Source organism: Myxine glutinosa, chromosome 2 (assembly GCF_964187855.1).
Source record: "Myxine glutinosa chromosome 2, kmMyxGlut1.1, whole genome shotgun sequence".
NCBI lineage: Eukaryota > Metazoa > Chordata > Myxini > Myxiniformes > Myxinidae > Myxine > Myxine glutinosa.
In genome coordinates, this window is record NC_136262.1 from 270,980,520 (window position 1) to 270,994,652 (window position 14,133).

Below are 14,133 nucleotides of genomic sequence, written 5' to 3' on the forward strand. Positions count from 1 at the left end.
TGGGAGATATGTTGAAGGCAGCGGGAAATTGGGGTGTGAAGAGAATGACAGAGATCTGCAATCTGGTGGTGAAAGAAGGCCGCATTCCAGTGGATTGGGAACTGAGTACCCTCGTCCCTCGATACAAGGGGAAAGGTGACCCTCTGGAGTGTGGCTCGTATCGAGCGATAAAGTTATTGGAGCATGGAATGAAGGTATTGGAAAGGGTGTTGGAGAGGAGGATAAGGAAGAAAGTGAAGATTGACGAAATGCAGTTTGGATTTATGCCAGGAAGAGGAACGACAGACGCGCTTTTTATTGTGAGGCAGTTGCAGGAGAAGTATATGGAGAAGAGGAAGAAGTTGTTTCTTGGGTTTGTTGATCTGGAGAAAGCATTCGATAGGGTTCCACGTGAAGTAGTGACATGGGCATTGAGGAAGTTAGGAGTGGAGGAATGGTTGATCAGAGTAGTGATGGCAATGTACAAAAGAGCGCGCACAGCTGTAAGGACGAAGGACGGGAACAGTGGTGAGTTTGAGGTGAAGGTGGGAGTGCATCAGGGGTCGGTACTAAGTCCACTACTATTTGTAGCTGTGATGGAGGTGCTGGCTCAGAACGTAAAGGAGGGTTTACCATGGGAGCTGTTGTATGCAGATGATCTGGTGTTGATTGCAGAAAGTATGGATGGACTGAAGGAGAAGATGAACAAGTGGAAGGAATGTATGGAGACAAAAGGTCTGAAGGTGAATATCAGAAAAACGAAGGTGATGGCAAGTGGTAAAGCATGTGGTGAGGTGGAAAGAACTGGGAAGTGGCCGTGTGCTGTGTGCAGGAAAGGTGTCGGAGTGAATTCCATTCAATGTACAATGTGCGCTGAGTGGGTTCATCAAAAATGTAGTGGTCTGAGAGGGTCATTAACCAGTGTGGCAGCTACATTCAAGTGTAAGGTGTGCACAGAGGGAGCTGCAGATGGAGGAAATGTTGAGTTGGATCTTGGAGACGGCGTGAAGCTGGAAGGTGTGAAAACATTTTGTTACCTTGGAGACATGCTGAATGGAGAAGGTGGATCAGACTCGGCAACCGTTGCTAGAGTGAGATGTGCATGGAAGAAGTTTCGGGAACTGAGTGGCGTGCTGACGAGGAGGGGAGTGTCATTGAAGCTGAAGGGAAAGGTGTATGCTGCATGTGTGAGAAGTGTTACGATTTATCGGAGCGAGACATGGGTAATGAACGTAGAGCACTAGAGCAGCAACGAAGAGTGGAAATGCGAATGGTTCGGTGGATGTGCGGAGTATCGTTGAGAGAGGAAGACAAATGATGAATTGCGAAAGATGATGGGAATCGAGCCTGTGATTGATGCTGTGAAGAGGAACAGGTTGAGATGGTTTGGTCATGTGTTGAGGAAGGATGAAAGTGACTGGTTGAAAAGAGTGATGGAAATGAATGTCGAAGGAAGTAGAGGGCGGGGAAGACCGAGAAGGACTTGGCTAAAGATGGTCGAAGAAGAAATGCGGGCAAGGGGGTTAACAAGGAGAGATGCAGAAAATAGGGCAAGATGGAGAAGATTGTCATGGGGACCGCAAGGCTAACCCCCGCTCTAGCAGGGAAAATGGCCTTAAAATGCATGTTGTTTTTGTTTGATAGTCGGAGCAACAGGGATGAACAAGAAAACCCTTACTGAGCACTTAGAAAGCATTCTGGGGAATATCACGACAAAAGAGGTACAAGTGGAGGCTGTCAGAGGTTCAGTGAGGATTGTAAAACGATCCCTTGGAACGAAGCTATGAGAATGAAGTTTCACAGTCTGGTTCATGAATAATGATCCTTTACCGAAAATGGAGGTGGAGATTGAGTCCTGGGAGAACCTTGTCTCACCTCCTAAAACCCGCAAATGGAGATAACAACCACTGGGAATTGTAGTTTATGTGCAAGTTGTTTTCAACCCAAGTTGACATATGTAGTTGTAAATATAAATGTGTTAAAGTGTTAGCGATACAGATACTGTTTGTAACATTGTGGAAGTGCCCACATCAAATAGTCAAAAGAGAGTGACAATACTCACCGTATTGCCCACCAACTTCCTCAATGTGCGACACTTCGACACCACTTCTCGTTTCTGGCTTCCCACCAGCACCGAGTGTGTAATCAAAGGCAGTTTAACTTTAGTTTTTATTTGTTTTATTCTTTACAAATGTTAAGGATCTTGGAAAAGCTCGGTGTGCATGGGAAAGGATCCACAGAGTGGGGAAGCTCTGTGCCTAGCTTAGGGTTCGTTGAAAACAGGTGGCATTTGTGAAAAATGGAGTTGAGACTTTCTTTTCAATGACTCGTGCTGTGTTTGATTTAAACAGTTAATGAGGTGTCCGTTTAGAATGAGTATTTGTGATGAGGTGATGAGAACCATTGCAGTATGATCCCACCACTCATGCTTTATGAAGGCCTTGTTTGGCGTGGGTAGATGAAACCAACAACCTCATTAGGAACCGAACCAAAAAATGAAGTGAAAATGGACTGCTTGGTGCCGTTTACCGGATGTCACAATTTACGTTGTAGTAAATGTTGCACTGAACTGGGTTTCCTTTACATGGTTTACACATAGGAGACACCACTATGACAGAACCTGCACCAATTTGTGTTAACCCTCCATCTTTTACTTTTCTATATTGTTTGGTGGTGCTAGTTAAGGCAGTTAGCTTAAGATCTTAAGGTCTTGAGTTCAAAGCCCCAGCCGTGCCAAATTAACCCCAGGATGGTCGAACTAACCCCTCAGCCTGTCATCCCTCCAAGATCATCAAAATGAGTAAAAGGTAGCAGAGAGTGAGTCAGTCGAGTATCCTGTGTCGGAGGGGAAACCCGCCCAGGATTGTGGCCCCCAGCCGATGAAACTGCCTCGGCAGCATTATGCGCCTGATGGCATGAGGAGGAACATCCATTTTGCCTTCCTTTTAAATGAAAAACATTGGTTTGATCCCCTACTCCTTCCTGTTGTACAAGAAATCGATGGGTGGAGGGGTTAATGGGGAGAAAGGGGGTAGGGAAACAGGAGTACAGGGGCAATTTACCCGAATTTGTTGCTGTGTGGTGATATGAGGCTAATATAATATGTTTTGTTTTGACTTTCACAATGGTTGATTGAATTTCCATTTCTTTGCAGTTATTTTCAACTTTCAGGCAAATGGGAATCAGCAGCTTTCATTACAGATTGGAGATACAGTCCACATCTTGGAAAGTTCTGAAGGTGTGGATGTTTAAGGCCCACACATTTATTCTGGTCATACATGTAATGTAAAATGATCTTTCCCCATACTCTGTTACCCTTCACATCAATCTCCTCCAACCCTCCATTTACATCAATCTCCTCCAACCCCCCATTTACATCAATCTCCTCCAACCCCCCGTTTACATCAATCTCCTCCAACCCCCCGTTTACATCAATCTCCTCCAACCCCCCGTTTACATCAATCTCCTCCAACCCCCCGTTTACATCAATCTCCTCCAACCCCCCGTTTACATCAATCTCCTCCAACCCCCCGTTTACATCAATCTCCTCCAACCCCCCGTTTACATCAATCTCCTGCAACCCCCCGTTTACATCAATCTCCTGCAACCCCCCGTTTACATCAATCTCCTCCAATCCCCCGTTTACATCAATCTCCTGCAACCCCCCGTTTACATCAATGTAAACCCTCTTGCAACCCTCTTGCACCCCTGCCTGCAACCCTCTTATGGTTAAACTGCCAAAATCAAGACCCTCTGCTCACCTTCACTCCTTCATTCCTCTTTTCTCCCACCTCTGGAACAAACTCCCTCACTCTCTTCAATCCCACTCCACCCTCCAGGTCTTTAAAACAGCTGTTCACCACCATCTCTTATCTTCCCCCATCCAAAACCTTGATCTTTTCTACCCCCGCTAATTTCACCCCAAATCCACTTTTTGAAATACCAACTTCTGTCCTGGAAGTCCTTGGTGTCCTTGTGTTTTATACTTCTCCCACCCACCCCCCCCCCCTTCCCACGCCTCCTCCACCCAAGCCCTCTCCCTCCCACACATCTCCCTGCTCTTAAATGTTGTGTGCTCTCAAGTGTTTGTGTGCTTCCCATTCTCTTGCCTTCCGCTCCCTCTTTTTATATATTTTGTTTGTCTGGTTGATTTGTTTGTGAAGTAAATGTCAGCTCTTTCACGAGCCTCGATTCAGTATACAACAACAACAAAACAAACAAAAAAAAAATCTCCTCCAACCCCCCGTTTACATCAATCTCCTCCAACCCCCCGTTTACATCAATCTCCTCCAACCCCGCTTTTACATCAATCTCATGCAACCCCACTTTTACATCAATCTCCTGCAACCCCCCGTTTGCATCAATCTCCTCCAACCCCCCGTTTACATCAATCTCCTCCAACCCCCGTTTACATCAATCTCCTCCAACCCCCCGTTTACATCAATCTCCTCCAACCCCGCTTTTACATCAATCTCCTGCAACCCCCCGTTTGCATCAATCTCCTCCAACCCCCCGTTTACATCAATCTCCTGCAACCCCCCGTTTACATCAATCTCCTCCTACCCCCCGTTTACATCAATCTCCTGCAACCCCCCGTTTACATCAATCTCCTGCAACCCCCCGTTTACATCAATCTCCTCCAACCCCCCGTTTACATCAATCTCCTCCAACCCCCCATTTGCATCAATCTCCTCCAACCCCCCGTTTGCATCAATCTCCTCCAACCCCCCGTTTGCATCAATCTCCTCCAACCCCCCGTTTGCATCAATCACCTCCAACCCCCTGTTTGCATCAATCTCCTCCAACCCCCCGTTTACATCAATCTCCTCCAACCCCCCGTTTCCATCAATCTCTTCCAACCCCCCGTTTACATCAATCTCCTCCAACCCCCGGTTTACATTAAACTCCTCTGACCCCCAGTTTACATCGATCTCTAAACCTCCTTTACATCAATCCTCAAATATTCCTTCACATCGATCTCCAAACCTCCTTTACATCAATCCTCAAATATTCCTTCACATCCATCTCCAAACCTCTTTTTACATCGATCTCCAAACCTCCTTTTCCATTGATCTCCAAACCTCCTTTACATCCATCCCCAAACATTCCTTCACATCGATCTCCAAACCTCCTTTACATCAATCCCCAAATATTCCTTCACATCGATCTCCAAACCTCCTTTTACATTGATCTCCAAACATTCCTTCACATCAATCCCCAAATATTCCTTCACATCGATCTCCAAACCTTTTACATCGATCTCCAAACCTCCTTTTACATCGATCTCCAAACCTCCTTTTACATCGATCTCCAAACCTCCTTTTACATCGATCTCCAAGCCTCCTTTTACATCGATCTCCAAACCTCCTTTTACATCGATCTCCAAACCTTTTACATCGATCTCCAAATATTCCTTCACATCAATCTCCAAACCTCCTTTTACATCAATCTCCAAACCTTTTACATTGATCTCCAAACCTCGTTTTACATTGATCTCCAAACCTCCTTTTACATCGATCTCCAAACCTCCTTTTACATCGATCTCCAAATATTCCTTCACATCAATCTCCCAACCTCCTTGTACATCGATCTCCAAATATTCCTTCACATCGATCTCCAAACCTCCTTTTACATCGATCTCCAAACCTCCTTGTACATCGATCTCCAAACCTCCTTGTACATTGATCTCCAAATATTCCTTCACATCGATCACCAAACCTCCTTTTACATCGATCTCCAAACCTCCTTTTACATCGATCTCCAAACCTCCTTGTACATCGATCTCCAAACATTACTTCACATCAATCTCCAAACCTCCTTGTACATCGATCTCCAAACCTCTTTTTACATTGATCTCCAAACATTACTTCACATCGATCTCCAAACCTCCTTGTACATTGATCTCCAAATATTCCTTCACATCGATCACCAAACCTCCTTTTACATCGATCTCCAAACCTCCTTTTACATCGATCTCCAAACCTCCTTGTACATCGATCTCCAAACATTACTTCACATCAATCTCCAAACCTCCTTGTACATCGATCTCCAAACCTCTTTTTACATTGATCTCCAAACATTACTTCACATCGATCTCCAAACCTCCTTTTACATCGATCTCCAAATATTCCTTCACATCGATTTCCAAACCTCCTTTTACATTGATCTCTAAACCTCCTTTTACATTGATCTCCAAACATTACTTCACATCGATCTCCCAACCTCCTTGTACATCGATCTCCAAATATTCCTTTACATCGATCTCCAAACCTCCTTTTACATTGATCTCTAAACCTCCTTTTACATTGATCTCCAAACCTCCTTTTACATTAATCTCCAAACCTCCTTTACATCCACCCCCAAACATTTCTTCACATTAATCTCCAAACCTCCTTGTACGTTGATCTCCAAACCTCTTTTTACATCGATCTCCAAACCTCCTTGTACATCGATCTCCAAACCTCTTTTTACATCGATCTCCAAACCTCCTTTTACATCGATCTCCAAACCTCTTTTTACATTAATCTCCAAACCTCCTTGTACATCGATCTCCAAACCTCTTTTTACATTGATCTCCAAACCTCCTTTTACATCGATCTCCAAACCTCCTTTTACATTGATCTCCAAACATTACTTCACATCAATCTCCAAACCTCCTTTTACATTGATCACCAAACCTCCTTTTACATCGATCTCCAAACCTCCTTTTACATTGATCACCAAACCTCCTTTTACATCGATCTCCAAACCGCCTTTTACATTGATCTCCAAACCTCCTTTTACATTGATCTCTAAACCTCCTTTTACATCGATCTCCAAACATTACTTCACATCAATCTCCAAACCTCCTTTTACATTGATCTCCAAACCTCCTTTTACATTGATCTCCAAACCTCCTTTTACATCAATCTCCAAACCTCCTTTACATCCACCCCCAAACATTTCTTCACATTAATCTCCAAACCTCCTTGTACGTTGATCTCCAAACCTCTTTTTACATCGATCTCCAAACCTCCTTGTACATCGATCTCCAAACCTCTTTTTACATCGATCTCCAAACCTCCTTTTACATCGATCTCCAAACCTCTTTTTACATTAATCTCCAAACCTCCTTGTACATCGATCTCCAAACCTCTTTTTACATTGATCTCCAAACCTCCTTTTACATCGATCTCCAAACCTCCTTTTACATTGATCTCCAAACATTACTTCACATCAATCTCCAAACCTCCTTTTACATTGATCACCAAACCTCCTTTTACATCGATCTCCAAACCTCCTTTTACATTGATCACCAAACCTCCTAGTACATTGATCTCCAAACCTCTTTTTACATCGATCTCCAAACCTCCTTTTACATCGATCTCCAAACCTCCTTGTACATCGATCTCCAAACATTACTTCACATCAATCTCCAAACCTCCTTTTACATTGATCTCCAAACCTCCTTTTACATTGATCACCAAACCTCATTTTACATCGATCTCCAAACCTCCTTTTACATTGATCTCCAAACCTCCTTTTACATCGATCTCCAAACCTCCTTTTACATCCATCTCCAAACCTCCTTTTACATCGATCTCCAAACCTCCTTTTACATTGATCACCAAACCTCATTTTACATCGATCTCCAAACCTCCTTTTACATTGATCTCCAAACCTCCTTTTACATCGATCTCCAAACCTCATTTTACATCGATCTCCAAACCTCCTTTTACATCAATCTCCAAACCTCCTTTTACATTGATCTCCAAACCTAATTTTACATCGATCTCCAAACCGCCTTTTACATTGATCTCCAAACCTCCTTTTTACATTGATCTCCAAACATTACTTCACATCAATCTCCAAACCTCCTTTTACATTGATCACCAAACCTCCTTTTACATCGATCTCCAAACCGCCTTTTACATTGATCTCCAAACCTCCTTTTTACATTGATCTCCAAACATTACTTCACATCAATCTCCAAACCTCCTTTTACATTGATCTCCAAACCTCCTTTACATTGATCTCCAAACCTCCTTTTACATCGATCTCCAAACCTCCTTTTACATCGATCTCCAAACCTCCTTTTACATTGATCTCCAAACCTCCTTTTACATCGATCTCCAAACCTCCTTTTACATTGGTCCCCAAACATTACTTCACATCGATCTCCAAACCTCCTTTTACATCGATCTCCAAACCTCCTTTTACATTGATCTCCAAACCTCCTTTTACATCGATCTCCAAACCTCCTTTTACATTGATCCCCAAACATTACTTCACATCGATCTCCAAACCTCCTTTTACATCGATCTCCAAACCTCCTTTTACATTGATCTCCAAACCTCCTTTTACATCGATCTCCAAACCTCCTTTTACATTGATCTCCAAACCTCCTTTTACATCGATCTCCAAACCTCCTTTTACATTGATCCCCAAACATTACTTCACATCAATCTCCAAACCTCCTTTTACATCGATCTCCAAACATTCCTTCACATGTCTTCTCCAAATATGCCTTTACTCTGACCTCCTCCAAACATCACATCATCACAAACATCAAAACATCAAAACAAACATCATCACATTGATACCTTTACATCAATCTCCTCGGTTTAAAGAAAGCATTAATGAATGCCTATTCCATCCTCTAACCTCAGGGTGGTATCGTGGATACACACTCAGGGACAAATCCCAAAAGGTGAGTTTTAAATGGATTTGAGGGCTCTGCGGTAGACTCTCGTGCTTGTTTACCAATTGCTTGTTTTGAGGTGTTGTCCCTCATGTTACGTTGCTGTTGTGCAGGGCATTTTTCCATCATCGTACATAATCGAGAAAAATGCATCGGCTGATAAAAAGAGGTGAGTGTAGATTTAGTCTCTAAAATGGTTGTTTGGTTATTGACAGATGGTAGACCAAATCGACCGGAAAAATCCATCGTGCGAAAATCGGGTTTATAAAAAGGTATAAACTATTATGGATCATTCCTATGGTCCAACCACATGCATCCCCTTATGGTTATCCTTCGTCATTGCTTGTTTCCCAATATAGGAAGAATGGCAAGTTTGTCATGACCAGAGAATGTACTCGATAAATATTCATGTTGGTGTTATAGTTGTGTCCAGATAAGTTTGTATGAGCTGTGACTTCTCGCACAAGAACATAAAATGCAAACAAATGGGAACTTTTGGTAGTTATTGATTATCATTTAATTTCGGAACAATAGTCTGCAAATCACATCACATTGGTTCCATTATAAAAACATGTAGAATGGAAATAATATATAAAATACATCACATTGGTTCCTGTATAAAAACATGTATAGAACCACCTTTCGAGGCCATTTTTCCCCGCAGAGCAGGGGTCGGCCTTTTTCGGGCACCGTGGTCCCCTTTTTGAAGCAATGTTTTATCACTGGATGCCCTTCCTGCCACCAGCCCTGTTAGTCACCTCTTGCGATACACAGGGAATTACCAGTGAACTGGTTCTCAATGATGCCGACCTCGGAAGGATGACAGGCTGAGTCAACCCCCCTGGTGTTAATTCAGCGATCGACCGGGATTCAAACCCAGGATTCTAGGATCCCAAGCCGCACCCGAACCGCTAAGCCAACACCAGGCTTTATAATAACATGTATAATGTATGTAAAATATAAAATACATCACATTGGTTCCTTTATAATAACATAACATGTATAATATATTGTTGCGGATCCCGGGTTCATCGATGTACTAAGGGGGGTTTATGCCCCGCTCCCCCTCAAACTCCGGTTCCACTGAGGCCGCCGTCCACGACTACTAAACTCGTGGTTGACGGATTGCTAAGCAATTTCGATTTTCCAATCTCCCAGCCACGCGCCGAAGAGTTTGCTGATCAATATTCCCAAATACCTTCAAGACACGTGACCGTAGAAATCGGGGATCGAACCCTCACTTTCACACACCTTATTCAATTGTGTGCCGAGCGGATTTGCACGGTGTGGAAAGCGGCGTTACCTCACGTGATTTATGGACCTGATTGAAGACAAATTCGGTCTCGGATGATGCTAGGCCAATGGAGAAAAGACGTATCCAAACAGGTTTGAATGTAACAAAATGTACAGCCTTTTATTTTGAAGGCACAGAGAAACAGAGACAAAGATGCAGCTCATCAACTCTCACCTAATAATAACCCTGACTTTGCGCCTTCACACTCTCACACACGCAGGGGAAAAGACACTGGTTATTGGCGTACCGATGTACATGCTGGGATTGCCTCAAAGGGGCCGCGGCTGTGCGCCGTGCGCAGTTCGATGTGCAGTCTGGATGTGGTAATGTGCGACGAACTTCCACACCGGTTGGACAAGCTTGCAGGTCAGCCAGATGGCGCAAGAGATCGGCGAAGAAGTGATGGGTGTCGACGAAAACACAAAGGCCAAACACGTGTTGTGGGAGAAACGAAAAAGCAATCGAAGTCTCGTCGTGGGTGTGGTGAAAAGGCAAGAGCTCAGGTGTGTCCTCGCGAAGTCCAAAAGCAAGAGAGTCCAGAGCAGGAGGTCGTGGCGCAGCAAAATCCCCAAAGCAAGAGATCGAAAATGCGATCTGCGTGGGCTTTTACCAGATCCGCCCATGCATGCAAAAATGTTCCACAGCCTCCCATTGGCTGAGGCTTGTCGCATCATGGTGACGGGTTCCCGGTTCGCCATTGGTCACATGGGCCGTGCTTTTGGTCACGCCTTCCTGCACATCTAAATGGCTTCTTTTAACATCACAAAGGTTTGACATCCTGACTACCTCCAACGCATATTGGTCTTGATTAACTACACAATGGGAAAGGGCTAATCTTTACATGCAATAAGAAATAACTAACTACTGCAGGCTACATGTTGTCGTGCAATTTAACTATAGGGGGTTTGCCTTTATGGCACAACCGCAACAATATATATAATATATAATATACATCACATTAATACCTTCATAATAACATGTATAATATTGTCGTGCGACTCCTCTCAGTTAATACCGGGAGCGTCACGGATATCAATCGAGCGTTATTCGAGGCGTTATTCAATAGTGGATGTTATATCTACGCATGGGGAGAAGACAAGAAGAAGAAGCGGGAAGAATTTGCCTGTCGGTCCCGAGCGGCAGCTCCGATTCTGTAGGAAATGAACTCGCACGACAAACGGAATTAAAATGTACAAAAATAAACAAGTTTATTTTACGGAGCCCGAGAACAATGAAACGCGCTGGTTATATAAATGTTCTATATTGGGACGTCCCCACACCAGAGTTACACACGGACGAAGGGATAATTAAATGAAAAGAACCGTTGTGTGATTTATTTAGTGCACTCAGCTGCGAGTGGCTTGTGGGGTCTCATCAGGGTCACCAAAAGTCATCCGTGGCGTTGGCGGGAACCTCTGGGTCGTTGGTGCGAACAGGCCTCCGTTGGTAGGAACCTCTCGCTCTGCACTGCTAGGCCAGCGTACACTGCTGCGGCAAGCCTCGCGTCCCCGCGCGATCGTTCGCGAGGTCCCGTACGTGAACGCAGGGAAGGAGAATCGTCAGCGCTCCACTGTCCCTCCACCATCCGTCGTCGTCCAACGAGCAAGGGTCCAGGGTCAAGAACACAAGGGAAGTCCAGGGCAAGAGGGATCTAGGATGAGAAGGGGAAGATGCCGGCCAGCGAGTTATTTTATCGCTCGTGGTCTGACGTCACCGGTCCTCCCTACCAATCAGTCCGTCGCCTCTTGACCTCTAGAATGTTCTTCTGGCGTCAGTCCCTCACCATTGGCTGAGCGCTTCGCGCTCTCCTCCTCATGCCATCGGTTGGTGGCCAATCAGTTCGTCACTTCTTCCTACCAATCAGCGGGTCACTCTTTGCTCTGCCCCTGGCCAATCACAAGTCCTTCCTTACTCTGGCCTTCCCGTTGGTCGACACCTGGCCCAATGGTATGATCTCCCCATCAACCCCTCGACCAATCCATTGTGAGGTGGGCATGGCCTCAGCCGGCCTGAACAATGAGTGTTGCTATGCAAGTTGGTGATGTAGCTGGCTGCGGTTCTATCGGCAGTGCCCCGAACTGGCTTCCGGTGAGTTTTATTGTGGGGGGGGGGGGGGGGGGGGGGGGGATTTAATTAGTGTGTGTGGTGCTATTGGGCCTAACTAATGTCGATGGTGTAGTGCTATACGGGACAATGGATAAATCACAGGTCTCACACATAGCGGGGTGGCTTGGGGTCAATTTTCAAGATTACCGTTACCGGGCGGACAAAAGTGCCATTTTTGGTGTGAGGCTTCCTTAGGGTATATCAGTTGATTTTAGCCGAGGAGCCCTCTCGAAATATGTACGTAACCATGGTAACACAAACAAATCCAAGATGGCTGCCGTTCATGATAAAATACCAATTTTCTTGGGTTGTAGTTGTTAGAGGAAAGCCAAATTGTATCAAAATATTACTTAAATATCAGAACCATGTCCTCAACATGTTCGGTCACCCTCCTGAAATATTAAAGTAAAACATAAAAATCCAAAATGGCCGCCATTTATGCTGAAATAGCAATTTCCTTGGTTTTTAGCGGTCATACGATGGCTAAATTGTACCAAAGTATGATTATATTATACCAGAATATTTTTATTGAAGCCCTATTTTTAAAAAAGATACACAAATAACCTACCACATATGGACAACATGGTTGTTTATTTCCCGTAGGTCTAAAGATCAAAGAAATCAAACTACATAATATTGACTGCAACATCCAAACTAATTGAATTTAAAAGTGATCTAAACTATTTTTTCTCAAGATAGTGCGTTCTTGAGACAAGGGTTTGAACATGGAAATAATGTGAATGTTTTAATTATGCTTTTATCCTAACCTTAATGTGACCCTTGTGGGTATCCGTAGTTATATACCTAATTTAGAGGGCGACATTGTGACTACAGGCTGTCTTTACTATACTGCTAAGCACATGTATTGGTGGAAAGTTTTCTGGCCTCCTTTGTTAACAATCTACATATTTTATGGTAAGTAAGCAACATTGCCATGCAAAGTCGCGAGGGTGACCTGAAGGAATTCTTTGCCCATGAGATACAACCCTTTCCACCTTCTCTCTCAGACTTTGGTAAGCTGCATTTACCAAACACAAAGTCCGATCTACTGAAATGTATTGAGCAGCCCGAGCAGCCTGAGCCACCTTCAACCTATGACTGCATTGTACTGGATGGTGCTGTCATTGTGCACTGTCTGCCGACTACTGCAGTCAGCACGTTCATTGAGTATGCAGACAAGGTGTTCATCCCCTACCTGGTGAAGCAGCTACAGAATGCCACAAGGTTGGATGTTGTGTGGGACACATACATTCCAGACAGTTTGAAGGAATCAACCCGGGAAAAGAGAGGAAAGGGTGTGCGCAGAAAAGTGGCCGGCCAAACCAAGCTTCCAGGCAATTGGATGGACTTCCTCCGTGATCCAAAAAACAAACAGGAGCTATTTGCCTTTCTGACGTCCAAGGTTGCCGAGTTTACCTTTCCATCAGGCAAATCCGTGTACATCACATCAGGTGAATCTGTAGTATCCACAGGCACCATCAACGCCATGCTGAACTGCAACCATGAGGAAGCAGATACGAGGGTCATAGTGCACATCGTGCATGCACTAGAGCAAGATATGAAGACTATTAAAGTGCGCACTGTTGACACAGACGTTGTAGTCATACTTATTGGTACATTTTATGATCTCATGGTCACTCAGCCATTGGTAGACATCTGGGTTGCCTTTGGAATGGGTAAGAATTACAGATTTTACAGTATCAATGCCATATGTGACAGACTTGGGGAAACAAGATCACAAGCTCTACCAGTATTTCATGCCCTTTCTGGATGTGATACCACATCAGCCTTCCAAGGTAAGGGCAAGAAGTCAGCCTGGCAGGCTTGGCAAGCCTATGAAGACATCACAGAAACATTTGTGTATCTGGCTCGTCACCCCTTTGAGCTTCTTTATACAGACGCTGATCACTTCCAGAAGATCGAGAGACTAATCATCATCTTGTATGATAGAACAAGTCCCTTGAGCTCCGTCAATGAAGCAAGACAGGAACTCTTCTGCCAGAAGAATCGATCAATGGACAGAATACCACCCACACAGGATGCTCTTCTTCAACATGCCCGGCGGGCATTGTAC

At 44.3% G+C, this 14,133-nt stretch overlaps 1 protein-coding gene across 2 annotated transcripts in view; it reads left to right on the forward strand.

Annotated features, from left to right (window-relative positions):
* Positions 1-14,133, forward strand: part of LOC137420545 (dedicator of cytokinesis protein 1) — a gene marked incomplete in the record, with an annotated part of 615,378 nt that overhangs the window by 29,056 nt on the left and 572,189 nt on the right. For both annotated transcript variants that reach the window (XM_078772553.1, XM_078772554.1), the window contains 3 exon segments: positions 3,134-3,217; positions 8,628-8,668; positions 8,773-8,828. In XM_078772553.1, coding sequence (XP_078628679.1) covers positions 3,134-3,217; positions 8,628-8,668; positions 8,773-8,828 — 181 coding nt within the window.